General features: G+C 46.0%; 1 protein-coding gene across 3 annotated transcripts in view; it reads right to left on the bottom strand.

Annotated features, from left to right (window-relative positions):
- DCLK2 (doublecortin like kinase 2) overlaps positions 1–24,913 on the bottom strand; it is a 185,746-nt gene extending 160,833 nt beyond the window's left edge. The window contains exon 1 of one of the 3 annotated variants that reach the window (XM_073642518.1): positions 24,047–24,913. In XM_073642518.1, coding sequence (XP_073498619.1) covers positions 24,047–24,458 — 412 coding nt within the window. In that variant the 5' untranslated portion in view covers positions 24,459–24,913. The remainder of the gene's footprint in view (positions 1–24,046) is intronic. The other 2 variants (XM_073642516.1, XM_073642517.1) reach the window with 2 other exon arrangements.
- Positions 24,914–27,543: the final 2,630 nt, after the last annotated feature.

The raw sequence follows: 27,543 nt of genomic DNA, 5'->3' as shown, positions 1-27,543 counted from the left end.
ATACTGTGAAACGTTTAGGAATTGCAACCATTTTTCTACAAAGCTTCCTCCTTTCAGGGCTCAAAAGTAATTGGACAAATTAACTTTACAAGGACCAGAGAAAAAAATGCTGGCACTAACACCACACCAAGTTACAAGGAAAAAATGGGATCAAACAAAATATATCAAGATTATAATAGCCATGTCTTGCAGTGCTCAGCTTGATACTTATGAGTGTCCACTTCTCTTGCTCTCCTCTGAATTTTTCACAAATTAACTTTACCATAAATAAAATGTTCATTTTTAATACTTTGTGGAGAATCCTTTGCAGGCAATGACTGCCAGAAGTCTGGAAGCCATGGACGTCACCAAACACTGGGTTTCCTCCTTTGTGGTGCTTTGCCAGGCCTTTACTGAAGATGACTTCAGTTGTTACTTGTTTGTATCTTTCTACCTTAAGTTTTGTCTTAAAAAAGTTGTCCACTACTTGGACAACTCCTTGTCATACCCCACGCATGGCCTTGAAAAAATAAATAAAAGTTTATACTCAACTCCCTTGCCAGCGCCATTCCAAAGGTGTCAGCACTCACGGTCCCGGGTCTCTCGTGTAGTTGTTGTGACACGTGACCCCGGCGCCCAATCAGCACTGGCATCATTGTCCCCGCTTCCTGTTGAATTGAACATGAAGAGGAAATCAGACATCAGCTTCAGCACAAACTTTCTCTTCATGTTTGATTTGTCCAAAGGTGGGTAGCGTGACGCTAGCACTGATTGGGCGCCGGGGTCACATGTCACAACAACTGCATGAGAGCCCCGGGACCGTGAGAGCTGACACCGCTAGAAAGGCGCCAGCATGGGAGGTGAGTATATGCGTTTTTATTTTATCGGGGCCAAACATTTAGATCAAGAAGGGGTTGTCCAAGTAGTAGACAACCCTTTTAAGCATGTGAAATGCATGCTTGATGGGGTTGAGATCTGGTGATTGACTTGGCCATTTCAGAATATTCCACTTCTTCACCTTAAAAAACACTGTCCATCTGTACTGGGCAGCGGCATCCAATCAACCTTGCTGCATTAGGTTGAATCTGAGCTGAAAGTATAGCCTTATACACTTCAGAATGAATTCGGCTGCTTCTGTCTTCAGTCACATCTTCAATAAACACTAGTGACCCAGTACTTTTAGAAGTGCCCATGCCACCACACTGCCTCCACCATGTTTTACAGAGGATGTGGTGTGCTTTGGCTCATGAGCCGTTCCAAGCCTTCTTCATACTTTCTATTCCCATAATTCTGGTACCGGATGATCTTCGTTTCATCTGTCCAAAGAATGCTTTTGCAAAACTGGGCTGGCATCTTTAAATGTTTTTTTTTTGGCAAAGTCTAATCTGGCTTTTCTATTTTTAAGGCTGATTAATGGTTTGCATCTTGTGGTGAACCCTCTGTATTTGCCCTCATGAAGTCTTCTCTTTAAGGTAGACTTAGATACTGAAACAACTACTTCCTGGAGAGTGCTCTTCACTTGGTGGATGTTTTGAAGGGGCTTTACTTCATCATGGAAAGGATTCTGCGATCATCCACCACTGCTGGCTTCCATGGATGCCCAGGCCTTTATGAGCTCCCAGGCTCACTAATGATCTCTTTTATTTTGCAGAATGTACCAAACTGTTGATTCGGCCAATCCAAACAATTCTGCTATCTCTTTGATGGATTGCTTCTTTTTTTTCAGCCTAATGATAGTCTGTTTCTCTTCCATTGAGAGCTCCTTTGACTGCATGTTGTGGGTTCACAGCAACAGTTTCCAAATGCAAATGCCACACCTGGAATCAGCTCCAGACCTTTTAGCTGCTTGCTTGATGATGGATTAGCCCATGCAGCCCATTAAAGAGCTTTTGAGATAATTGTCCAATTACTTTTGGTTCCATTAAAAAGAGGCAGCTACATATTCGTGAGCTGTAATTCCTAAATCCTTACTCCAATTAGGATGTGAACACTTTAAGCCCATATTGATTATATATCTGTATCTTGAATATGTTTTGTTAAACCGCTAAAATACCAAAACTTGTGTCACTGTCTAAATATTTCTGGACCTAACTGTACATAGTGCCCCCCGCTGCTCTATAGTATACAGCTATAGGGACTCTGTATGCCTCCATACAGCCTCTTACTCCACTCTGCCATAGCATTTCATTTGAGAATTTCAGTGATCTCAGATATCAGTGACAAATGCGTTTTATGAAAAGCTCACAACATGTAACGAGGTGGTTTATTTCAACAGATTTTACTAATTTGTTAATGACAGTCATATTTAATGAATCCAATTAGACTAATTTGCAACTATAAATGTGGTATTCTATGCAATCACAAAATGGAAATTTCAATTTTTTTTATGCTATCAATATTTTTCATGCAGGGAATACACTGTTAAATGTGTAAAAAAAATTCCAAAAGGGTAATAAGGCTTGACATATGTGAATGAGTCCTTAGCAGGTTAGGGACCCCCTACAAAACAGATATCGGTTGTCTTAACAGTGGTGCAGCCAATTGTTCAGTTGGCAGATATCTTTTCCCACTCACCCACACACAGAAGCGCTCGTGCTGCCAAGCGCTCCTGTGTTCTCTACAAGAGAGGAGCTGCTGGACTCCTTGGGCAGCGACTTACCTTGAAGAGAACAAAATGGATCAGAAGTCGAAATTGGATATGTTCGATCCTTATCTCCCCAATAATATCTGCTGGGGGAGAATTGGGAGGCCCCCATAAACATTACAATATCGGATCAGCACGCCGATTCAGCGGGTTTGGCCAAAGTTACATTAGTCTAATGTGTATGACTAAGTTTTCTAGAAGATGAGACAGCTTTCACTTATATCAACTAGTCACATACACACAAATTTTAATTGATATTTATTTGTTTGTACTTAAATTGGCCAAAAATCTACAAACGTAAAGCAGAAAGTGAGTACAGACCGGACATAATACATAAATCCTTATGAGAATGAGGGGACTTGGTGAGGTCTATGCATGGATCAGTGTGCTGTATACAATGTCATACAATATTATTTATGTGGATAGCTTCAATCAATTACAGGTCTTTGTTTATTGTGCTTCCTGTGCTCCATATCACACTGATATTCTAAGGGATTTGAAGAATTTGTAAGGTTTTGTATGTTCAATCAACATGATATCTCACTGTGGATTATTTTCCGTTAATGGTGCAATTATTTGCTACACTAGATGATGAAGAGTTGTAACAGCCAATGTTCACATGTAACACTTGTAGAAAGTACTGTCTATATAACCATTAGTCAAGGAGGTCATTACACAAAGGAAAAAAATAAGGAGTCAAGAGCAAGGCTGAGGCTAACTTATACTTACTGGGAAGAATTAGTCTTGTACACTCTTCACTTGGTTATTATTAAGGTTGACTTTAAATAGTAAAAAGGTCAGAAAAAATAAATATATAATAATATGCACTTCCACTCATTAGATTATTCATACCAGTCCCTGCCATCACAGATTTTATAATTGAAGGCTCATGCACATGATAGAATTAATGATCAATGTGGTAAGGATCTATAATATGACAGCGGTAGACTGTTACGGGACCATGCTATACTAACAGTCATACAGGACCTGTGAAAAAAGTCATCTTCCATTGACAATGTATACAGGGCTCTTTTTCTCATAATTGTACAAAGGCACCTAGTAGTGACATACAAAGGAGATTTATTAAGACTGGCATTTCATAGGCCATTCTTAAACAAAAGTCTGTATGAATACATTCTGACAAATTTACCACATTAGTTAGGAGTAGTGTTGAGCGATACCTTCCGATATCAGGAAATATCGTATCGGATTGGATCGGGCCGATACCCAAAAAGTATCGGATATCGCCGATTCCGATACCGGAAACCAATGCAAGTCAATGGGACACAAATATCGGAATGAAAATAAACCCTTTCTTTCCTTGTAGGTTAATTCTACATGAAGTAAAACAACTAAGAATAATGTAGAATGACATGAAAAGCCGGCAATTCATCAGCGGCATACACCGGTACCCGACAATTTACAACAGAAAGAATAGAGCTTCACACATAGATTAGATATATAGAAACATGTCAGTCACATATATATGAAGTACAGTGACAGTGTTGCTTACTGTACTTGTCATTTAGTGTAAAGGATTTATTAAAAAAAATATTAGTGTTTTCGTGCACCGTCTCTTTAAAAAAGCCGGCCGGCAATTCAGCAGCGGTACCCGACAATTTATAACAGACAGAATAGAGCTTCACACATAGATTAGATAGATAGAAACATGTCAGTCACATATATATGAAGTACAGTGACAGTGTTGCTTACTGTACTTGTCATTTAGTGTAAAGGATTTATTTAAAAAAATAATAGTGTTTTCATGCACCGTCTCTTTAAAAAAGCCGGCCGGCAATTAAGCATCTGTACCCGACAATTTAGAATAGAAAGAATAGAGAATCATACATAGATTAGATAGATAGAAACATGTCAGTCAGATATATATGAAGTACAGTGACAGTGTTGCTTACTGTACTTGTCATTTAGTGTTAAAATAAAGGATTTATTTAAAAAAAAATTGGCGTGGGGTTCCCCTTAATTTTAGGCTCTAGCGGAGGTTAAGCAGACAGCTGGGGCAAATGTTTGAAGCCTGGGAAGGGGGTAATACCCACGGAGCTTCCCAGGCTACTAATATCAGCCCCCAGCTGAATACCTAGCCTTTACTAGCTATTAAAATGGGGGAACCCCCCCAAAAAAATGACGTGGGGTCCCCCCTAATTTAATAGCTAGCAAAGGCTAGGCAGACAGCTGGGGGCTGATATTAATAGCCCAGGAAGGGAGCCATGAATATTGGCCCCCTCCCAGGCTAGAAACACCAGCCGTCAGCCGCCCCAGAAATGGCGCATCCATAGGATGCGCCAATTCTGGCACTTAGCCTCGCTCTTCCACGCTGCCCTGGTGCGGTGGCAGGGGGTAATAGGGTTGGGGTTGATGTCAGCTTATAATGCCAGCTGACATCAAGCCCAGGTTAGTAATGGAGAGGCGTCTATAAGACACCCCCATTACTAACCCCATAGTCAAAGTTAAAAGAAAACACAAACACCCAGAATAAAGTCCTTTAATTGAAATAAAGACACAATTCTTTATTGTTCTAAATTAAACCATACTTACCATCACGCCCATTCCAGCTGAAGCCAACGATCTCCTGCAATAAAAGTAAAATAATAAAGCAACCTCATCCTTACCTTTCCATGGTTCCCACGAGAGCTTCAGCTCTGCTACATCGAGATGACAGGCTGGACCGCAGCAGAACGCTGCCATCCAGCCTGTCATCCCGCAGACACTGAGAAGCGCAGGCATGCTTGCGCTCCTCAGTGTCTCTCTGTGACGTCATCCAGATGAGCCGAGTTCATGTCCAATGAACTCAGCTCACCTCATGCACGTCACTGACAGCGTGGGAAAATTCTCCTGCACTCAGCGCTTCAGCGTGAGAATTCTCCCACGCTGTCAGTGACATACATGAGGTGAGGTCATGTCCAATGAACTCAGCTCACCTCATGCACGTCACTGACAGCGTGGGAAAATTCTCACGCTGAAGTGCTGAGTGCAGGAGAATTTTCCCACGCTGTCAGTGACGTACATGAGGTGAGCTGAGTTCATTGGACATGACCTCGGCTCATCTGGATGCCGTCACAGCCAGACACTGAGGAGTGGAAGTATGCCTGCGCTTCTCAGTGTCTGCGGGATGACAGGATGGATGGCAGCGTTCTGCTGCGGTCCAGCCTGTCATCTCGATGTAGCAGAGCTGAAGCTGTCGTGGGAGCCATGGAAAGGTAAGGATGATGTTGCTTTATTATTTTTCTTTTATTGCAGGAGATCGTTGGCTTCAGCTGGAATGGGCGTGATGGTAAGTATGGTTTAATTTAGAACAATAAAGAATTGTGTGTTTATTTCAATTAAAGGACTTTTTTCTGGGTGTTGTGTTTTTTTAAATACTTTACTAGAAATTCATGGTGGTCATGTCTAATATTGGCGTGACCCCATGAATTTCGGGCTTAGGGCCAGCTGATAATGCCAAGCTGGCCTTAACCCCTTTATTACCCAGTGAGCCACCGCACCAGGGCCCTGGATGAGTTGGGTACAGCGCCAGAAGATGGCGCTTCTATGAACGCGCCATTTTCTGGGGCGGCTGCGGACTGCAATTTGCAGCGGGGGTGGCCCAGAAAGCTTGGGTCTCCCTGCGCTGCGGATTCCAGCCCCCAGTTGCCTAGTTGTATCTGGCTGGGCACAAAAATAGGGCGAAGCCCCACGCATTTTTTTTTTTCAAATTATTTCATGAAATTCATGGAATAATTAAGAAAAAAAGGGCTTCCCTATATTGTTGTGTCCAACCAGGTACAAATAGTCAGCTGGTGGTTGGGGGCAGCCCATTCCTGCCTGCTGTACCTGGCTGGACACAAATATAGTGCGAAGCCCCACGTCAATTTTTTTTTAATTATTTCATGAAATAATTTTTTTAAAAAAGGGCTTCCCTATATTGTTGTGTCCGGCCAGGTACAAATAGGCAGCTGGTGGTTGGGGGCAGCCTGTTCCTGCCTGCTGTACCTGGCTGGACACAAATATAGGGCGAAGCCCCACGTCAATTTTTTTTAAAATAAATCCTTTATTTTAACACTAAATGACATTTGAGGAGTTAATAAAGATGCAGTCCCTAAATTATTATTTATTTTTTAATTAATTTTTCCCAAAACTTTTGACGTGGGCTTCGCCATATTTTTGTATGCCAGCCAGGTACAGCATCCAGCTTCTATGAACGCGCCATTTTCCGGGGTGGCTGCGGACTGCAATTTTCAGCGGGGGGGGGGCAGAAAGCTTGGGCCTCCCTGCGCTGCAGATTCCATCCCCCAGCTGCCTAGTTGTACCTGGCTGGACACAAAAATAGGGAGAAGCTTCACGTATTTTTTTTTTTTAATTATTTCATGAAATTCATGAAATAATTAAGAAAAAAAGGGCTTCCCTATATTGTTGTGTCCAACCAGGTACAAATAGGCAGCTGGTGGTTGGGGGCAGCCCGTTCCTGCCTGCTGTACCTGGCTGGACACAAATATAGTGCGAAGCCCCACGTCAATTTTTTTTAAATCATTTCAAGAAATTCATGAAATAATTAAAAAAAATTGATGTGGGGCTTCGCCCTATATTTGTGTCCAGTCAGGTACAGCAGGCAGGAACGGGCTGCCCCCAACCACCAGCTGCCTATTTGTACCTAGCCGGACACAACAATATAGGGAAGCCCTTTTTTTCTTAATTATTCCATGAATTTCATGAATTTAAAAAAAAAAAACGTGGAGCTTCGCCCTATTTTTGTGTCCAGCCAGGTACAACTAGGCAGCTGGGGGCTGGAATCTGCAGCGCAGGGAGGCCCAAGCTTTCTGGGCCCCACCCGCTGCAAATTGCAGTCCGCAGCCGCCCCGGAAAATGGCGCGTTCATAGAAGCGCCATCTTCTGGCGCTGTACCCAACTCATCCAGGGCCCTGGTGCGGTGGCTCACTGGGTAATAAAGGGGTTAAGGCCAGCTTGGCATTATCAGCTGGCCCTAAGCCCGAAATTCATGGGGTCACGCCAATATTAGACATGACCACCATGAATTTCTAGTAAAGTATTTAAAAAAAACACAAACACCCAGAAAAAAGTCCTTTAATTGAAATAAACACACAATTCTTTATTGTTCTAAATTAAACCATACTTACCATCACGCCCATTCCAGCTGAAGCCAACGATCTCCTGCAATAAAAGAAAAATAATAAAGCAACCTCATCCTTACCTTTCCATGGCTCCCACGACGGCTCCAGCTCTGCTACATCGAGATGACAGGCTGGACCGCAGCAGAACGCTGCCATCCAGCCTGTCATCCCGCAGACACTGAGAAGCGCAGGCATACTTCCACTCCTCAGTGTCTGGCTGTGACGGCATCCAGATGAGCCGACAATGAACTCGGCTCACCTCATGTACGTCACTGACAGCGTGGGAGAATTCTCCTGCACTCAGCGCTTCAGCGTGAGAATTTTCCCACGCTGTCAGTGACGTGCATGAGGTGAGGTCATGTCCAATGAACTCAGCGCACCTCATGCACGTCACTGACAGCGTGGGAAAATTCTCACGCTGAAGCGCTGAGTGCAGGAGAATTTTCCCACGCTGTCAGTGACGTGCATGAGGTGAGCTGAGTTCATTGGACATGACCTCGGCTCATCTGGATGCCGTCACAGCGAGACACTGAGGAGCGCAAGCATGCCTGCGCTTCTCAGTGTCTGCGGGATGACAGGCTGGATGGCAGCGTTCTGCTGCGGTCCAGCCTGTCATCTCGATGTAGCAGAGCTGAAGCTGTCCTGGGAACCATGGAAAGGTAAGGATGAGGTTGCTTTATTATTTTACTTTTATTGCAGGAGATCGTTGGCTTCAGCTGGAATGGGCGTGACTGTAAGTATGGTTTAATTTAGAACAATAAAGAATTGTGTCTTTATTTCAATTAAAGGACTTTTTTCTGGGTGTTTGTGTTTTTTTTAAATACTTTACTAGAAATTCATGGTGGTCATGTCTAATATTGGCGTGACCCCATGAATTTCGGGCTTAGGGCCAGCTGATAATGCCAAGCTGGCCTTAACCCCTTTATTACCCAGTGAGCCACCGCACCAGGGCCCTGGATGAGTTGGGTACAGAGCCAGAAGATGGCGCTTCTATGAACGCGCCATTTTCCGGGGCGGCTGCGGACTGCAATTTGCAGCGGGTGGGGCCCAGAAAGCTTGGGCCTCCCTGCGCTGCGGATTCCAGCCCCCAGCTGCCTTGTTGTACCTGGCTGGACACAAAAATAGGGCGAAGCCCCACGTATTTTTTTTTTTAATTATTTCATGAAATTCATGGAATAGTTAAGAAAAAAAGGGCTTCCCTATATTGTTGTGTCCGGCTAGGTACAAATAGGCAGCTGGTGGTTGGGGGCAGCCCGTTCCTGCCTGCTGTACCTGACTGGACACAAATATAGGGCGAAGCCCCACATAATTTTTTTTTAATTATTTCATGAATTTCCTGAAATAATTAAAAAAAAATTGACGTGGGGCTTTGCACTATATTTGGGTCCAGCCAGGTACAGCAGGCAGGAACGGGCTGCCCCCAACCACCAGCTGCCTATTTGTACCTAGCCGGACACAACAATATAGGGAAGCCCTTTTTTTCTTAACTATTCCATGAATTTCATGAAATAATTAAAAAAAAAATACGTGGGGCTTCGCCCTATTTTTGTGTCCAGCCAGGTACAACAAGGCAGCTGGGGGCTGGAATCCGCAGCACAGGGAGGCCCAAGCTTTCTGCCCCCCGCTGAAAATTGCAGTCCGCAGCCGCCCCGGAAAATGGCGCGTTCATAGAAGCTGGATGCTGTACCTGGCTGGCATACAAAAATATGGCGAATCCCACGTCAAAAGTTTTGGGAAAAAATAATTAAAAAATAAATAATAATTTAGGGACTGCATCTTTATTAACTCCTCAAATGTCATTTAGTGTTAAAATAATGGATTTATTTAAAAAAAAATAGCGTGGGATCCCCCATAATTTTAGTCTCTAGCGGAGGTTAAGCAGACGGCTGGGGCAGATGTTTGAAGCCTGGGAAGGGGGTAAAACCCACGGAGCTTCCCAGGCTACTAATATCAGCCCCCAGCTGAATACCTAGCCTTTACTAGCTATTAAAATGGGGGACCCCCCCAAAAAAAATGACGTGGGGTCCCCCCTATTTTAATAGCTAGCAAAGGCTAGGCAGACAGCTGGGGGCTGATATTAATAGCCCAGGAAGGGTGCCATGAATATTGGCCCCCTCCCAGGCTAGAAACACCAGTCGTCAGCCGCCCCAGAAATGGCGCATCCATAGGATGCGCCAACTCTGGCACTTAGCCTCGCTCTTCCACGCTGCCCTGGTGCGGTGGCAGGGGGTAATAGTGGTGGGGTTCATGTCAGCGCCAGCTGCCATGAAGCCCAGGTTAGTAATGATGGGCGTCTATAAGACACCCCCATTACTAACCTACAAAGTGTTAAAAAGAAAAAACACACACTACACCCAGAAAAAAATAATTTATTTGAAATAAAACACACAATTTTATTTAATTCTTAGTTTACTAAAAATAATAGTTACCTGTCCACGTTCCTGCGCTGATCTCCCATGCACAGCTGTCACATCTGGAGATGGTGACAGCTGTGCATGGCTGCTGTAAGCTCACGCTGCCGGGAACACGTCCGCTCCCGGCAGCGGGAGCCACTGACTGAGGTCACCGGAGTGCATTCAGGCAGCGCAGCTCCGGAGACCTCCTTTACGGCACTGCTGTACCGTGGGAATTTCTCACGAAACAGCAGGGCCGTAAAGGAGCTAACCGGAGCAGCGCTGCCTGAACTCCGGTGAACCCTTACGGCCCCGTCATTCTAGCGGCGGCAGCGGTTCAGAGCGGTCACATTCTATGTGGCTGCTCTGAACTGGAGATCTTCGTGGGACACTCGTGGACTGCTACGGAGGGGTAAGGATAAGGTTGTGGTTTATTATTTTATATTTTATTACAGGAGATCGATGGCTTCGGGGAATTAGGTGTCTAGGTGAGTATAGGTGTAGTTTTTTATTTTTTACTTTATTTTAGGTGGCGATCGGCGGGGACAGGTAATGTATGAACTAATTTCTTTTAGGTAACCACTGGCCACCAATGACATGTATTTAACATTTATTGGGGACACAGTAGGGCAATTTAAATAGCAGGATCAGTCTGATGGGAACTACTGCTCCCATCGAGCTGATCCTGCTGGCAGGAGTGGACAGGGGACAGACATAGGCCGATGGGAGTAGTAGTGTCACATCGGCCTATGTCTGCCTGCACGCACACACACCGCACACACCCGCACACATCGCACAGACACCGCGCACACCCGCACAAACATCGCGCACACACCCCGCACACACACTAATCATGACGGGCTGATGGTCTGGGAGGTGAGGCTGACCTGTGCGGCCATGGGAAAGTTCATGTGAGTTCATGCAGTCAAGCATGAACTCACATGAACCCTCTGAGGGCAAAGCGGCGACTTCAAATGAACAGCTGATCGGCATCACCTGATACCTCAGCTGTTCATTTGAAATAACCGGCGGGAAAGCGCAGCACAGAACGGGAAAGCCGGCGGTGAAGTCTTTTCACTGCCGGCTTCCCCGCCCGGGTCCTTCACTCCCCGCTCCTTGGAGCTGCGCTCCCCGCCCGGTCCTAACTTACGATCGGGATGGGAGGTGGCGAGGGGAGCGGAGGATCGGGGTGGGAGGCTGCGGGGAAGCAGTATGGGGCTGTGTGATTGTTTAAAAGCCGGCGGCTTTATACCGCCCGCCGGCTTTTAAACAATCAGGAGAATTCTCCCCCGCTGGGATGGCATTCTGATGACAGGCTGGATCGCGCTGCCATCCAACTTGTCATCCTTCACAGACACTGCAGAGCGCAGGCATTATGGGAACTTCCGATTCCGGTATCCGATATTGTAAAAGTATCAGAATTAAGTATCGGAATTCCGATACCGCGAATATCGGCCGATACCCGATATTACAGTATCGGAATGCTCAACACTAGTTAGGAGGCAAACTTGGAGCACTGTTGGACCAGAAAATGAAAATTTAATGCAGATATGGAGTGCGGCAACATCTTGATACTTTTTACACCAGAAAACTTGTGCAAAGCCATCAATAAGTTCCTCCCAGAGTGCTACAGAGACTCTACATGTTGCTGTCCTTCTTTGGGCATATGGCTTTTGCCTTGTCCATAAAACAAAATCTCATACAGTATACAAAGTAAACAAAAATGGACGCCAAATGGAAACCAAAGTTTCCACTTTTGAATGGATTCATCGGTTTATGTAAATGCGGACACTTTAGTTTCCGTTTTGAATTCGGTTTTGCTTCCTTTTTAAGGACTTTACTACAGGTGTCTCTTTATGTGCAGTGCTACAAAAAACGATCCACAAAGGGATAAGATAACAGATGACCATCATTTATGATCCATTCCCCACAGACTTCAATGTTAAAAAAGAGATTCAGTTGCTATCCGTTTGTTGGGCTAGACAAAAAAAGTTTGTCTTTTGATCCTAAAGAGAAAGCAACTGGAAAGGAAGCAAAAGAAAGACTATTTTATGAAACTTCCGTTCACATTCGAATGAAGAGGTCCCGTACTGGAACATTTTATTTCTGTTTTTAGAATTCAAAAATGGAAATAACTGCTGGACATGTGAACAGAGCATTATTGGGCAATTTTTTCACCTGCAAAATTAGAATTTACACAGCACAATAATTGTAATGTGCCGCCAAATATAAAGCAAAGAGATTTTTGTTTGGTAAAATGGCAATATGAAAAGTGTATTGGAAATGGTTAATTTAAAGGAGTTGTCCATTACTTTTTACGATTGCCCCAATGTATTTACACTGTGATTAGAAGTCTTTTTGTAATTACCTTTGGTAGTCTTTATGGCCCTATCACTGGCCGCTCACAGACATCACGTGACCCCGGCTGCAGCTGATGTCATGTCAAGTGAGGCGTGAAATCAGTGACGCAGTCCCCGCGGTGGCTGCTGGGTTGTGGGCGAGGTTACCCTGCACGTCACACCCAGCATCCACCGCGCACTCTCCCTCTCCTCATTCATTGGGAAAGCAGGAGTGACACAGTCCACCGCGGGGACTGCGTCACTGATTTCACGCCTCACTTGACATGACATCAGCGGAAGGAACAGCCGGCTGCAGCCAGGGTCACGTGATGCCTGTGAGCGGCCAGTGATAGCGCCGCTCACAGGCAATAAAGACTACCAAAGGTAATTACAAAAAGACTTATAATCACAGGGTAAATACATTGGGGCAATCGTAAAAAATACTGGACAACTTCTTTAATGGTTCTGTTTCATTCTACCACCTTAATATTCTTAGTTTCAGCTTTGATTTAGCCTTTGATAATTGAGGTATTAGAAACTAGACCACATTCCTAAATGATTACCTTAGGACACACGTGTCAAACTCCGGCCCGTGGGCCAAATCTGCCCCACAGGGTGGTTATATTTGGCCCCCGACACCAGAACCGCCACCCCAATGTGGGGCCATTATACTGTATGGAGGACTATGTGGGGCCCATTATTCTGTATGGAGGACTATGTGAGACCATTATTCTGTATGGAGGACTATGTGGGGCCCATTGTACTGTATGGAGGACTATGGGGGTCCATTATTCTGTATGGAGGACTATGGGGGCCCATTATTCTGTACGTAGGACTATGCGGACCCATTATTCTGTACGGAGGACTATGTGGGGCCCATTATTCTGTACGGAGGAACTATGTGGGGCCCATTATTCTGTATGGAGGACTATGTGAGGCCCATTATTCTGTATGGAGGACTATGTGAGGCCCATTATTCTGTATGGAGGACTATGTGAGGCCCATTATACTGTATACTGGTTGGCCCGCGACTTTGTCCAAGTTTTTCATTTTGGCCCTCTGTATGTTAAAGTTTGACATCCCTGCCTTAGGAAGTGCGCACTACATAGACATTTGTTTATTAATTCTAACAAGATCAATGCTCATTTTAGGTTTCTTCCAGAGACATCAGTCGGACTAGGAGGGGGTATAAGAGATAGACAAGGAACAGTGGAGTCCGTATGAAACTGCAAGATGGAAAGGCCACTCACATGGGATATGGAGGTCAAGTATGATAGATGTTTATTGCTGTTTCTTGTCTGGTTAGATGTATATTCTCTCTTGTGTGTTTTTAGATTCTCTTGCAAGTATTTTTCATTACCATTTGAGTAAACTTTATTACTTCATTTACCCATTGAGTGTGAATACATTTAGTCTTGCATCTTCTAATCCATCATAAAACAAAAAGAAGACTACGCACTAACGTAATGATGGTCATAAAGCATCAATATTTATAGCCACTGAGGTCAGATATGCACATTACAAATTCTAATTGTCACATGAAACCATTCACCATTCTGTAAGTGGTAATGAGAGATGATGAAAATCCTTTATCAAACAGACACAGGAAACATTGGCTTCACATTTCAAACTAATAATTTAAGCGCCTGTGTTCTCTACTACAACTCACTTCTCAAATTTCCTTTTGACTTCTCCAAACTAAGAAGTGAAGAGTTGCGCAGGAAATTAATCTCCCAGTAATAGTATTATGTTGGTGCATTTAGAGTAGCGTGCATTCTGTGATCCATTTTATGTTACTGTGACAATAAAATGTGCATGATGAATATGGAGCTTTCCTTATATATCTATATATTTTACCTGTGGGAAAAGGGCAATATTTACAAAAATCAAACTTCTATATTTTGTGTATTAGTTGCTAAATCTACCTATTTATCATGCAGAGCAGATAAAGTATTGAAATATTAAACTTATATTCACCATATTTGCATTTTCTGAATGAATGCGCCCGAAAAAAATGTCTGAACAAAAAACAAAAATCTGTCTGTCGTCGCTGATCTCTCTGCTAGGTATGCTTCTTCCAATTAGAAGAGATGTGACATCCAAAGGAATCTTGCTAAAAAGCCATTGGGGCAATGAGGCTTCTACTGTACCAAATAACTGTAGAATGGAGCACAAGTGACAGGGAGCGTTTCATTCTTTCATACTTGCCCACCCCATAGAATAACAATTCTGGAGCATATTATCCCCTTGGATATTTATGGATATGTTCACAAATGGGTATCACTTTTCCCCTTTACCAAGCAGTGTTCACAGTGTTGGACTATGTAGGGTCCAACTGCGTTAAAGAAGTTGGACAAGTACTTGGACAACCCCCTTCTCATACCCAACACCTGGCCCCGATAAAATAAAAAAGCTTATACTCCCCTCCCGTGCCAATGCTGTACCAGCGGTGTCGGCACTCACGTTCCCAGTGGTTGTTGTGACACGTGACACCGGCGCCCAATCAGCTCTGGCTTCACTGTCTTCACCTTCAGACAAATCGAACATCAAGAGGAAGTCCGGACTGCAGCTGATCTCTCACTTCCTCTTGATGTTTGATTTGTCCGAAGGCGGGGACAGTGAGACCAGCTCTGATTGGGCGACGTGCTCACGTGTCATAACAACTGCACGGGAGCCACAGAAACATGACTGCTGACACCCCTGGAACGGCGCCGGCACGGGAGCTGAGTATAAAAATTTTTATTTTATTGGTACCAAACATTTAGATCAAAAAGGGGTTGTCCGAGTAGTGGACAACCCCTTTAACTACAGAGATGATAATGCCCCCCTGATGATTCCTGAAGAAACAACACAGGAACAATATTAAGTTCTAAGAAAAGATGCTCCAGATTTTCTTGGCAATGTATTAAATGCACTAAAGCAGATAGCGGCACAATATTGATGCAGTGTATGGCAATATCTTAAAAGCACTGCTGATGGAATTATGTTCCAGGAATGGAGACATCCAAAAGCAGCCAGGCACCTGAAACTCAATGTCCAAAATTTACCATTCAGCTCATAGGCCACTAACTGCAACCCGGGCATTTTAGATGTCGGTAGTAGCTGGGAAAAAAGCGGGCTGACGGGTTTATTTGACATTGCGGTAAAGATGATAGCGACAAACTTTGTTTTTGTATTTCTTTAAGAAAATGCAATTTGCAGTGATGCCTAGGAGATAAGAATATTAATCACAGGAAAGTCTTTCATCTGCCTATCTTACAAATGAGAACAAATGTGTTCAAGTACAAGGCATGAAAATTAAATGAGACTTTGCTTTTTTTGAGTCTAAACAGATCTAATGAAATGAAAGTAACATTTCAGGCGTGCAATAAGAAAACAGCGGCATTAAATACCGATCTGTCACTTCATACAGAATGCCGTCTGCTGTCAGAGAAATATGTATTAGGAATGGGATAATGTACCACTCACTATAGAAGTCAGCGAACATGCTGGGCCCATATAGAAGCACAGGCTTATATACAGGCCACACAATTGGGAGGCTACTTTTAATATATTAATAGAGGTTATATTGTTCCTTATAATATGCATTCGGCCGCTGTAGAAGAGGGATGAGCGCCATGTCAATGTATCATAAAATCTTTAATGATTGAATAGATCTTATTCCAAAAAGGCAGCAGCTAAGTATTACTGTGCCACTCATTGGATTCCAAAATAGTGACAGCAGTAGAGATCCCATAACAGCACCAGTCCCAATGCCCCCATACAGTGCTAGCCACTGTGCCCCAAAAACATAACAAGGATATGCTTGACCTCTACTTTCTCACAAGTTCTGGCTTTTGGATCTGGAGATCACCAAACGCATATACTGATTGTACCCATAGGGCCCCATTGACACAGCGTACACCAAAAGGGTGTCCTCTTGGAACATAATGGAACAGTAGACTCCGAAATGGCTTATTTTTGCTGTATAAAACAGTGTAGTAAACTATAGAGTAAAAAATAAAGTGCAGAATATTTTTTTTATTTTTTACAATGAAACCCTACTGGCGACATATGCCACTGTATGCCTAAAGAGTGAGATATGCTTCATCTAGGGTACTATGTCAATAAATCCAACATATACCTCCAACAAAAGGGCCAAACGCAGAATGAACAAACTCTAAGGCCTCAATTTTAGGAACATATTTACCATATTTTTCAGACTATAAGACGCACCTTTTCCCTCCAAAATTTTGGAGGAAAGTGGGGAGTGCGTCTTATAGTCCGATATATATATATATATATATATATACTGTGGCTGTGGGTTGTGTAGGGGGGAGCTGCAGCAGCGGAGGAGCGAGGCACAGGAGTCAGTAGCCCGCTGCTGCATCATACACTGTGCCTGCTGCTAAAGAAAATGAATATTCACTACTCCCCACGCCAGTGAATATTCATTTTCCTTAATAGCGCGCACACTGTACTTGCAGCGCGGCTCCTGGTATGTATGGCACCCTGCATCCCTCATCCTGGTATGTATGGCCCCCATCATCCCTCATCCTGGTATGCTTGGCACCCTTCATCCTGGTATGTATGGCCCCCCTCATCCTTGTATGTATGGCCCCCCCTTATCACTCTTCCTGGTATGCTTGGCACCCCCTGATCCCCATCTTGCTGCACACACAAAAAAAAAAAAAAAATTATACTCATAATTATAATCATAATTATACTCGTAACTGCCATGCGCCCTCACACTGCTCCCCACACAGGGACTGTGTGCGTGGGGAGCAGTGACCTTTAATTCCCCTTATTAGCGCACACACTGTACCCGCAGCGTGGCTCCTGCAGCTCTGCGGTCTGTGTGCCCACTATTAGAGACCATGAATATTCATGGTCTTTAATAGCGGGCACACGTGACCGCCGGCTGCAGCAGGAGCCACGCTGCGGGTACAGTCTGCGCGCTATTAAGGAGAGTGAATGGCCACTGCTCCCCACGCACACAGTCCAGGTGTGGGGATCAGTGACTATTCCGACACAGCATCTCACTCACAGTGTGAGGGCGCATTAGCAGTTACGCCATGCGCCGCTCACACAGTGAGATCCCTGTCGGCAGCAGAGCAGGACGCTAGACCACAGAGGAGGTGGGCATAATTGTTTATTTTTTTGTGTGCAGCGTGATGGGGATCAAGGGGTGCCAAGCATACCAAGAAGGGGGATGAGGGGGGCCATATACATACCAGGAAGAGGGGTGAAGGGTGCCATACATACCAGGAAGAGGGATGAGGGGGGCCATACATACCAGGATGAAGGGTGCCAAGCATACCAGGATGAGGGGTGAAGGGTGCCATACATACCAGGAAGAGGGATGAGGGGGGCCATACAAACCAGGATGAAGGGTGCCATACATACCAGGATGAAGGGTGACATACATACCAGGAAGAGGGTTGAGGGGGGCTATAAATACCAGGATGAAGGGTGCAATACATATCAGGAAGAGGGGTGTCATATATACCAGGAAGAGGGACGGGGGGGCCATACATACGAGGAAGAGGGGACGAGGGAGGGGCCATACATACCAGGAAGAGGGATGAGGGGGGGCCATATATACCAGGATGAGGGAAGAGGGGGGGCATAGATACCAGGATGAGGGATGAAGAGGGCCATACATACCAGGATGAAGGGTGCAATACATACCAGGAAGAGGGATGAGGGGGGCCATGCATACCAGGATGGAGATGAGGGGTGCCATGCATATGAGGATGGGGATGAGGGCCACGTATAACAGGAAGGAGGGGGCCATATATACCAGGATGGGGGATATTAACAGAATTGGGGAACATTACCCCTATAACAGTGTCAGCAGCAGACCCCCTCCCCCTTAACAGGGCATCATGACCACATTTTTTGCTTACATTTTTTTTCTATTTTCCTCCTCTAAAACCTAGGTGCATTTTATGGTCTGATGTGTTATATAGTCCGAAAAATATGGTAAACATGGATTGTGTTTTGAAATTTTAACCTTCAATGACTTCTAAATTAAATGAATCATTAAGTTATCAGTGCTCAATTAAAGAATAACTAAACTTTCTGCGTGTTTTTCTCCAAACAAATCGCACAATAGACCCCTAAGAAGTGCTCTGGTCATTTGATGGATTCAATAAGGATTCAATACAAAGGATAGGCTCCGTAGCTTCATAGTCTATGCATTTTATTGAATCCATACCCCGTTACGTGTGCGCGCTCAAGCGGGAGCTGTGTGCTTCGCTCTCCTGACCTGACAACTTCTTGGGGGTCTGATGAACGATCGGTGGGGGTCTCAAATCCTGGAAACCACCAATCTGCAGGCAATTAAAGTGCCTGATAAATATGAAAAAAAGCAGAGAGTTTAGTTAGAAACTACTCATAAAGAAGTTACTTATAAGAGAACAATTAGAGTGAGAGCCCTAAAACACCCACAATAACGCTATAAAACAACACTGTAATGCAATTATCCAAAATCATTTAACAATAGATAAAAATCACAGCAAAATAACATGTGATTATAACTAGTATTTAATAAAGGGACCCAGTCCTCTATACAGAATAATTGACTCTACACAGTCCTCCATACAGAATAATAGGCTCCACATATTCCTCCAAACAGAATAAAGGGCCCCACATAGTCCTCCATACAGAATAATGAGCCTCACATAGTCCTCCATACAGAATAATGAGCCTCACATAGTCCTCCATACAGAATAAAGGGCCCCATATAGTTCTCCATATAGAATAATGAGCCTCACATAGTCCTCCATACATTATAATGGGTCCCACATAGTCCTCCATACAGAATAATAAGCCCCACATAGTCCTCCATACAGAATAATAGGCCCCACATAGTCCTCCATACAGTATAATGGGCCCCACATAGTCCTCCATACAGTATAATAGGCCCCACATAGTCCTCCATAAAGAATAATGGCCTGACATAGGAGTAGTGGTTCTGGTGTCACGGGCCAAAAAAACCCACCCTGCAGGCCAGAGTTTGACAAGTATTGTGTAGCAGGAGGCTCTGTTAAACAAAGGCAGAGGGTGAAGGGACTATGCAAGGTCTTCTGGTATTATATGAGGGGGTGCAGAACTTGGGCCATTCTGCAGCTTACTTTACACTCTGTCTCAGTTCACTGGTGATGTGGAGATCATTGCCAAAAATGTTGTCAAAATTTTGGAAATCGTTCCTGTCCTCAGTGAGATATTGATTAAAAGCTTACTTTTCTAAAGGGCTGTACTCATTTATGCTAGCCCTTTGCTTGTGCAATAGCTCTACATAGCCGGCAATCCTTCCAGGGTGTATAAATAATATATATCACATGGGACTAAAAAGAGTGATTTCTGACTAATAACTCTGCTCAATCCACTCTGGAGCAGCGGCTAAAAAACAAAGGCAGATCACTCTTGGGATTAGAAAGGACACACTAAAATGAAGTAACAGAGCGTGGTCTGGAGCTCGGAACCCTTATCTATAAGCCAGAGCATAAAGAAAAAAGTGCCTGCTCGTCTCTATATTAACCAGACAACCCTTGACCATTAATTTAAAGAAGTTCTCCACTACTTGGACAACTCCTTCTCATACCCCACGCTTGGCCTCGATAAAATAAAAAAGCTTATATTCTCCTCCGGTGCTGGCGCCGTTCCTGCTGTGTCGACACTCGCTCTCCCCGGGGCTCCCGTGCGGCTGTTGTGACACGTGACCCCGGTGCCCAATCAGCACTGGCGTCAGTGTCCCCGTCTCCTGTTGAATTGAGAATGAAGAGGAAGTCAGATCAGCCGCAGTGCGGACGTCCTCTTCATGTTTGTCGGAAGGAGGGGACAGTGATGCCAGCGCTGATTGGGCGCCAGGGTCACGTGTCCCAACAACCACACAAAAGCCCCGGGACCACAAGTGCTGACACCGGTGGATCGGCGCCAGCACAGGAGGAGAGTATAGCTTTTTTATTTGAATCGGGGCCAAACATTTAGACCAAGAAGGGGTTGTCAAAGTAGTGGACAACCCCTTTAAATTGGTAACTTCAGATCCCTTAGCGTAGGCTCACACATGTCAGATATACTGCAGATTTTCCATCTGTATTTGCAGGTGGAAAATCCAGTGTATTTTACAGTAACAGCAATGTGGATGAAGTTTGCTTAAATATCATTCACACATTGTAGAAATAATCTGCAGGGGAAAATGACATACGGTGTGGATTTTACATACGGTGTGGATTTTACATACGGTGTGGATACTCGTACATACGGTGTGGATTTTACATACGGTGTGGATACTCGTACATACGGTGTGGATTTTACATACGGTGTGGATACTCGTACATACGGTGTGGATTTTACATACGGTGTGGATACTCGTACATACGGTGTGGATTTTACATACGGTGTGGATTTTACATACGGTGTGGATACTCGTACATACGGTGTGGATTTTACATACGGTGTGGATACTCGTACATACGGTGTGGATTTTACATACGGTGTGGATACTCGTACATACGGTGTGGATTTTACATACGGTGTGGATACTCGTACATACGGTGTGGATTTTACATACGGTGTGGATACTCGTACATACGGTGTGGATTTTACATACGGTGTGGATACTCGTACATACGGTGTGGATTTTACATCATGTCAATTTATGTTGCAGATTTTCACAGCCGATTTCATTCTTTGCTATTTGCAACAAATCACAGGTAGCTGTTAAGTGCTGATTTGCAGGGGATCTTTGACAAAATCTTCAGTGGATTAATTGAAGATCCACGTATAGGACCCCTTTACTCATTCATGACATACAACATCACAGTTATGGTGCAAAAAAGAAAAATGAAAGATGACTATTCACAGAGTAATATGAAATAAAATAACTGATGATCTCCCAGTAATGATAACACAAAAGAAACTTTATATATCTAACTAAGGATTAAGTGGAAGTAATAAATAAGCGACACCGCAGAGATGCAAACTGCAGGCAATGGTGACAGATGAAGCCAGGACCACCTGCTGACTGCAGGATTACAGATGCTGCCTGCATCGCCTGTGAAGCCAGACAAGACCAAGCAAACTAATTCCAGATTTCTGGTTCTTAACTGCCAAAAATACAGAAGCCATGAAAAGGGACAGAAAACAGCAAATGTACAGTATCCAATTAGTGCTTAAGACTGACAAATGGATTTGTTTAATCTCCACCATCCACTGGAGACTTCTCTAATTGCCTGTGATGTCAGCGGATCCCTCTTGGTGCATAAACAAGTAGAGAACATAGCCATGGCTTTCCTGTTATCGATTTCCACGTCATGTGGTTTGGGAAAGCCTATATAGTAATAGGAGAATGCAGAGGCTGGCGCAGCTGTGCACCATGTCTCGGACCCGCAGCTCTCTAGCTGGCCGGCATGCTGCAGAGCTTCCCGAATGCCATGGCACCTGCCGGGTGGAGGGGTTATATGTGTGCTCATTTATGTCTAGTAATTGAGGATTGTTATATTGAGGTTATACTGACAGTAAAGACAATGTCTCATGGGGTCCGCCGTCTCTGCACTCGTCAGTCAGTTGTTGCTGCCAGGGAATGCCACAACTGCTCACTCACTGTGACTCGCATTACATGGCAGCCTTACAAAATGACCATCATAGTAATGCATGGAAGAGCCGCTTCACCTGAGATGCTCTCTGTTGTGGCTCACAAAGGGTGTCATGAGCGGGGACCCTCTCTATGATGCTTGTGGTACATAAAGGGTGTCACCGTGGGACCCTCCCTACAATACTTGTGGCACCTAAAGGGTGTCATGGGGGACCCTCTCTATGATGCTTGTGGCACATAAAGGGTGTCATGAGCAGGGGCCCCGCTGTATAATGATGGTGGTACATAAAGAATATCATGAGTGGCGAACCGGCTCTATAATGTCTGTAATACATAATGGGCATCATGGGGGACCTTCTCTATGATGTCCGTAATACATAATGGGTGTCATAGGGGGACCCTCTCTATGAGGTATGTAATACATAATAGGTGTATTGGGGAAAGGGGGCCCTCTCTATGATGTCTGTAATACATAATGGGAGTCATGGAGGAGAGCCTCTCTATAATGTCTGGAATACATAATGGGCGTCATGGGGGACCCTCTCTATGATGTCTGTAATACATAATGGGTGTCATAGGGGGACCCTCTCTATGAGGTATGTAATACATAATGGGTATCATGGGGGGGGCCCTCTCTATAATGTCTGTAATACATAATGGGTGTCATTGGGGGACCCTCTCTATGAGGTATGTAATACATAATGGGTGTCATTGGGGGACCCTCTCTATGAGGTATGTAATACATAATAGGTGTCATTGGGGGACCCTCTCTATGAGGTATGTAATACATAATGGGTGTCATTGGGGGACCCTCTCTATGAGGTATGTAATACATAATGGGTATTATGGGGGGGGGGCCCTCTCTATAATGTCTGTAATACATAATGGGTGTCATTGGGGGACCCTCTCTATGAGGTATGTAATACATAATGGGTATTATGGGGGGGGGGCCCTCTCTATAATGTCTGTAATACATAATGGGCATCATGGGGGACCCTCTCTATGAGGTATGTAATACATAATGGGTGTCATTGGGGGACCCTCTCTATGAGGTATGTAATACATAATGGGTATTATGGGGGGGGGCCCTCTCTATAATGTCTGTAATACATAATGGGTGTCATTGGGGGACCCTCTCTATGATACTTGTGGTACATAAAGGGTGTCATGAGTGGGAAACCTCACTGTGATGCTTGTGGCACATAAAGTGTGTCATTAGCGGGGAACCCTCTTTATGATCTTTATGTGCCCTTATTTTTGGTCATTCTGAAGACTCGTTGGTAAAGTGATTGTTTCCCACCATCAGCAGCTCTCGAAATGGAAAACAGTCTCCATTGTGGGAAACATCATGACCTTGTAGTGACCTCCCCGTGACACTTTCTACAATAGTGGCAACATATTTCTCAGTGTTATGGCGCCAGGGTCCTGCATTTGTATTGAAAAGAATGGGATTGATGTTGATCACATACCCGTCACGCTTCGCCGCCAGCAATCTATATTTCCATTGCCCACAGCATTGCGGGGCCTTAGCTGGCAGGCTGCGATCTATGTGACTTATTAGTAAAAGTTTTGGGACTTGGCTGGTAGGACGGCGTGCTCCATAGTCGGGGACACTCCACCTATCATGTACCGCTCGTTAGCTGTCAGAAATGATGATGACCACCGGTGGGCGACTGTCATGGCTGTGACCAGAAGTCAGATGCATAGTGGATGTTATGTAAGGTATGGAGGTGGGCACTTCATCTAGACAGACACCCAGAGCACAGGACCTGCTGAACCATTGCTGATGGCGGTGTCCTCCAGCAGATGTGCAGGGCTTGTGATGATGGCTGGCAGGTGATGATGTGCAATCATGGGCATTCCCTCCCCCTCCCTGGGTATGAGCAGGGCTCCTCGGCCTGTCACTCACACCATGCCCCAGAATACTAATGAATCAGGTGCAACTGGGCAATGCCACTCACTACCCATGGGCACGGTGGTGCTCTTACCTTCCTGCAGCTCGTCCAGGCTGGTGATCTTGATGCCATCCAGCGTGTAGATGCAGCGCACCCCCTGCGGCAGGCTGACATTGTCGCTCAGGGATCGGGTCAGCTCCATCAGCAGAGCATCAAACGATCTGAATCGCTCGGCCGACACGGCGTACGGCAGCCCCTTGAAGTAGCGGTCCCCATTGCGGTAGAAGCGCACCTTCTTGGCCCTCCTCTCCGAGCTGAGCGCCTGCAGGGTGCGGGTGCGGTAGAAGCTGCAGTGGGCGCTGTGCGCCGGGCTGGGGATCAGTCCATTGCCCCTGGCTCCTGACCCGGAGCTGCTGCCCGGACCTCCGCCGCCTTTTCGGGATTGCCTTTGCTTTTTCTTCCGCTCCTCGAAATGCTCCAGCTCGATGCTCCTGGCGCTGGCCATGGCGATCAGCGATACAATACACGGAGCTGGCCGGCTGCACACTGCAGTGTGATGTCAGTGCCCGGGGCTGTGCGGCATCCTGGACCAGTGCGGAGCGCTGTCACTGCCCCATCAGTGCCCTCCGGAGCCGGGCTGCCACCAGGAAAGCTCCTCCGCTGCAGACAATGACCGAGCCTCACACCGACTGCAGGCAGCCTGCCATTGTCTCCGCAGCAGAAGCCGCACACACCCAGCTGCTGCCTGCTGCTAGTAGTGGCGAGCCCGGGGTCCTCCGCGGCTGGTCAGCATGTGCCCTCCTCGTATGCAGATGGCACTCACGGTGGCAGAATCTACACCCCCGGCCGGTGATTGGAGGAGATCCCGGCACAGCCTCGTCTTGTTACGTCACTGCATCTTCAGGAGTGCTGCAGTCAGGGGCCAGGACTGCGGAGACGTCACTGCAGATACACTGACGCGTGCGGAGACGTCACTGCAGATATGTACGAGTGGCCGGAGACGTCACTGCAGATACGTATGAGGTGGCTGGAGACCTCACTGCAGATATATATGAGGTGACCGGAGACGTCACTGCAGATATATATGAGGTGGCCAGAGACGTCACTGCAGATACACTGACGCGTGCGGAGACGTCACTGCAGATATGTACGAGGTGGCCGGAGACGTCACTGCAGATACCAACCAGGCGGCCAGAGACGTCACTGCAGATACATATGAAGTGGCCGGAGACGTCACTGCAGATAAGTATGAGGTGGCCGGAGACGTCAGTGCAGATATATATGAGGTGGCCGGAGACGTATGAGGTGGCCGGAGACCTCACTGCAGATAAGTATGAGGTGGCCGGAGGCGTCACTGCAGATATATATGAGGTGGCCGGAGACGTATGAGGTGGCCGGAGACGTCACTGCAGATATATATGAGGTGGCCAGAGACGTCCCTGCAGATACACTGACGCGTGCGGAGACGTCACTGCAGATATGTACGAGGTGGCCGGAGACGTCACTGCAGATACCAACCAGGCGGCCAGAGACGTCACTGCAGATACGTATGAGGTGGCCGGAGATGTCACTGCAGATACGTATGAGGTGGCCGGAGACGTCACTGCAGATACCAACCAGGCGGCTAGAGACGTCACTGCAGATACGTATGAGGTGGCCGGAGACATCACTGCAGATACGTATGAGGTGGCCGGGACGTCACTGCAGATATATATGAGGTGGCCGGAGACGTCACTTCAGATATGTACAAGGTGGCCGGAGACGTCACCTCAGATATGGGTGACCCTCCGGGGGGGCTCCGTATTATCAACTTATCCTCACACACCCTGACTCGGGCGCAGATGGAGGTCCTTAGTCTTGGGCTTTCTTTCTCACCAACCAGTGGGTTTGATTTCTTTACAGCCCTGTAGGACCTCCATCTGTTTGCCCGTAAACTCATTCTGAAAAAATTACATTTCAGAGCATCTGGTGAGGGGACCTCTGTGACTGCGGCGGAGAGAGAGGCCCTGGCCAACCTAGAGGACCTCCTTCTGGAGCAGGAGCAACCATTGTCAGGTGGGTCATTACAAACAAGACGCCCCAGATCTACAAGATTTCCTCCCTTGTCCCTGAGCCCAGCTATAGAATTGTTTGTGCGTTTGGTGTCAAATGATTTGAGACGCCTCCCTACACGGAGACGCCACGACAATCTGTCGTATTCACAACGCACGGCTCTTCGGGAATTACAATGTCTTCCTGATATTGTCATTAAGCCAGCGGACAAGGGAGGCAATATTGTCCTTTGGCCCTGCTCCTTATATGAGAGGGAGGCCCTACGCCAACTTAGGGACACTCAAACTTACACCAGGTTGACATATAATCCCACGACCTCCTTCTCCGATGCACTCCAGGGTATTCTAGGTCGAGCTTGTGACCAGGGTTTGATTGATAGAAGGACCGTTGAGGCACTTACCATCCGTTTTCCGAAAACGACCACATTCTATCTCCTTCCGAAAATCCATAAGGACGCCGCCAACCCCCCGGGACGTCCGATTGTGTCAGGGCTGGAGGGTCTTTGTGGCCCTATATGTAATTATATAGATAACCATCTTCGACCGTTGGTCGAGACCCTCCCGTCCTATATTAAAGACACAACGGACGTCCTAACTCGGGTTGACGGCGTCCTTCTCACTCATGACACCCTCCTTGTCACGGCCGACGTGGAAAGTCTGTACTTGTGCATTAGTCACAGTTTGGGTTTGGAGGCGGTCCGCCTCTTCCTGGGTGGTTCCGACCTGGACGGCCCTTTGAGGGATTTTATCCTCGAGCTCCTCGAATTCGTCCTCTGCCATAACTACTTTTTATTTAAGGATAGGGTATATCTCCAGATCCGTGGCACGGCAATGGGGGCGGCCTGTGCCCCCTCTTACGCCAACCTCTTCCTGGGTGCATGGGAGAGGGAGATTTTTGGCGATGAGGGGGTGCGGGGCGTCGACCGTGTCGTGTCATGGATGAGATATATAGACGACATCCTGTTCTTCTGGCGAGGGACAGCCGGGGAGCTCGAGGATTTCATGACTTTATTGAATTCAAATGATCGTGCGGTGAGGCTTTCCTATAAACACAGCTCTAGACAGATCGATTTTTTGGACATCACTCTAGAAGTGGATGCTGAATGTCGTGTCCAAACGGATCTGTTTAGGAAACCCACTGCCGTGAATTCTCTCATCCACGCTACATCTGCACATGACTCCTCCACTATCAGGGCCGTCCCGGTCGGGCAGTTTCTCAGTGTGAGGCGGATCTGTTCGACCGACTCCAGATTTGAGAAAAGAGCTTCTGATTTAGCTGAACGCTTCAGGTGCAGGGGGTACAGCAATCGATGTGTCAGCCGTGGTCTTAGGAGGGCGCGGAATACCCCCCGGGATCACCTCATCTACCCCCCTCCCTCTGACAGATGCAGGGGTCCGGAGAGGATTCGCTTCATTTCCACATTCAACTCCGAGTGGTGTGGGGTGAGGCGTGTCCTCTCCCGACATTGGGATATCTTGGGTACGGAGCCCTCCCTGAGGGACTATATTGGGGAGTCTCCATGCATGACACCTCGACGA

Source organism: Phyllobates terribilis, unplaced genomic scaffold (assembly GCF_046119375.1).
Source record: "Phyllobates terribilis strain yellow unplaced genomic scaffold, ASM4611937v1 Scaffold_1__5_contigs__length_1240528914, whole genome shotgun sequence".
Classification (NCBI taxonomy): Eukaryota; Metazoa; Chordata; class Amphibia; order Anura; family Dendrobatidae; genus Phyllobates; species Phyllobates terribilis.
The sequence above is the reverse complement of the archived record's forward strand: the minus strand, read 5'-3'. Positions and strand labels throughout refer to the sequence as shown.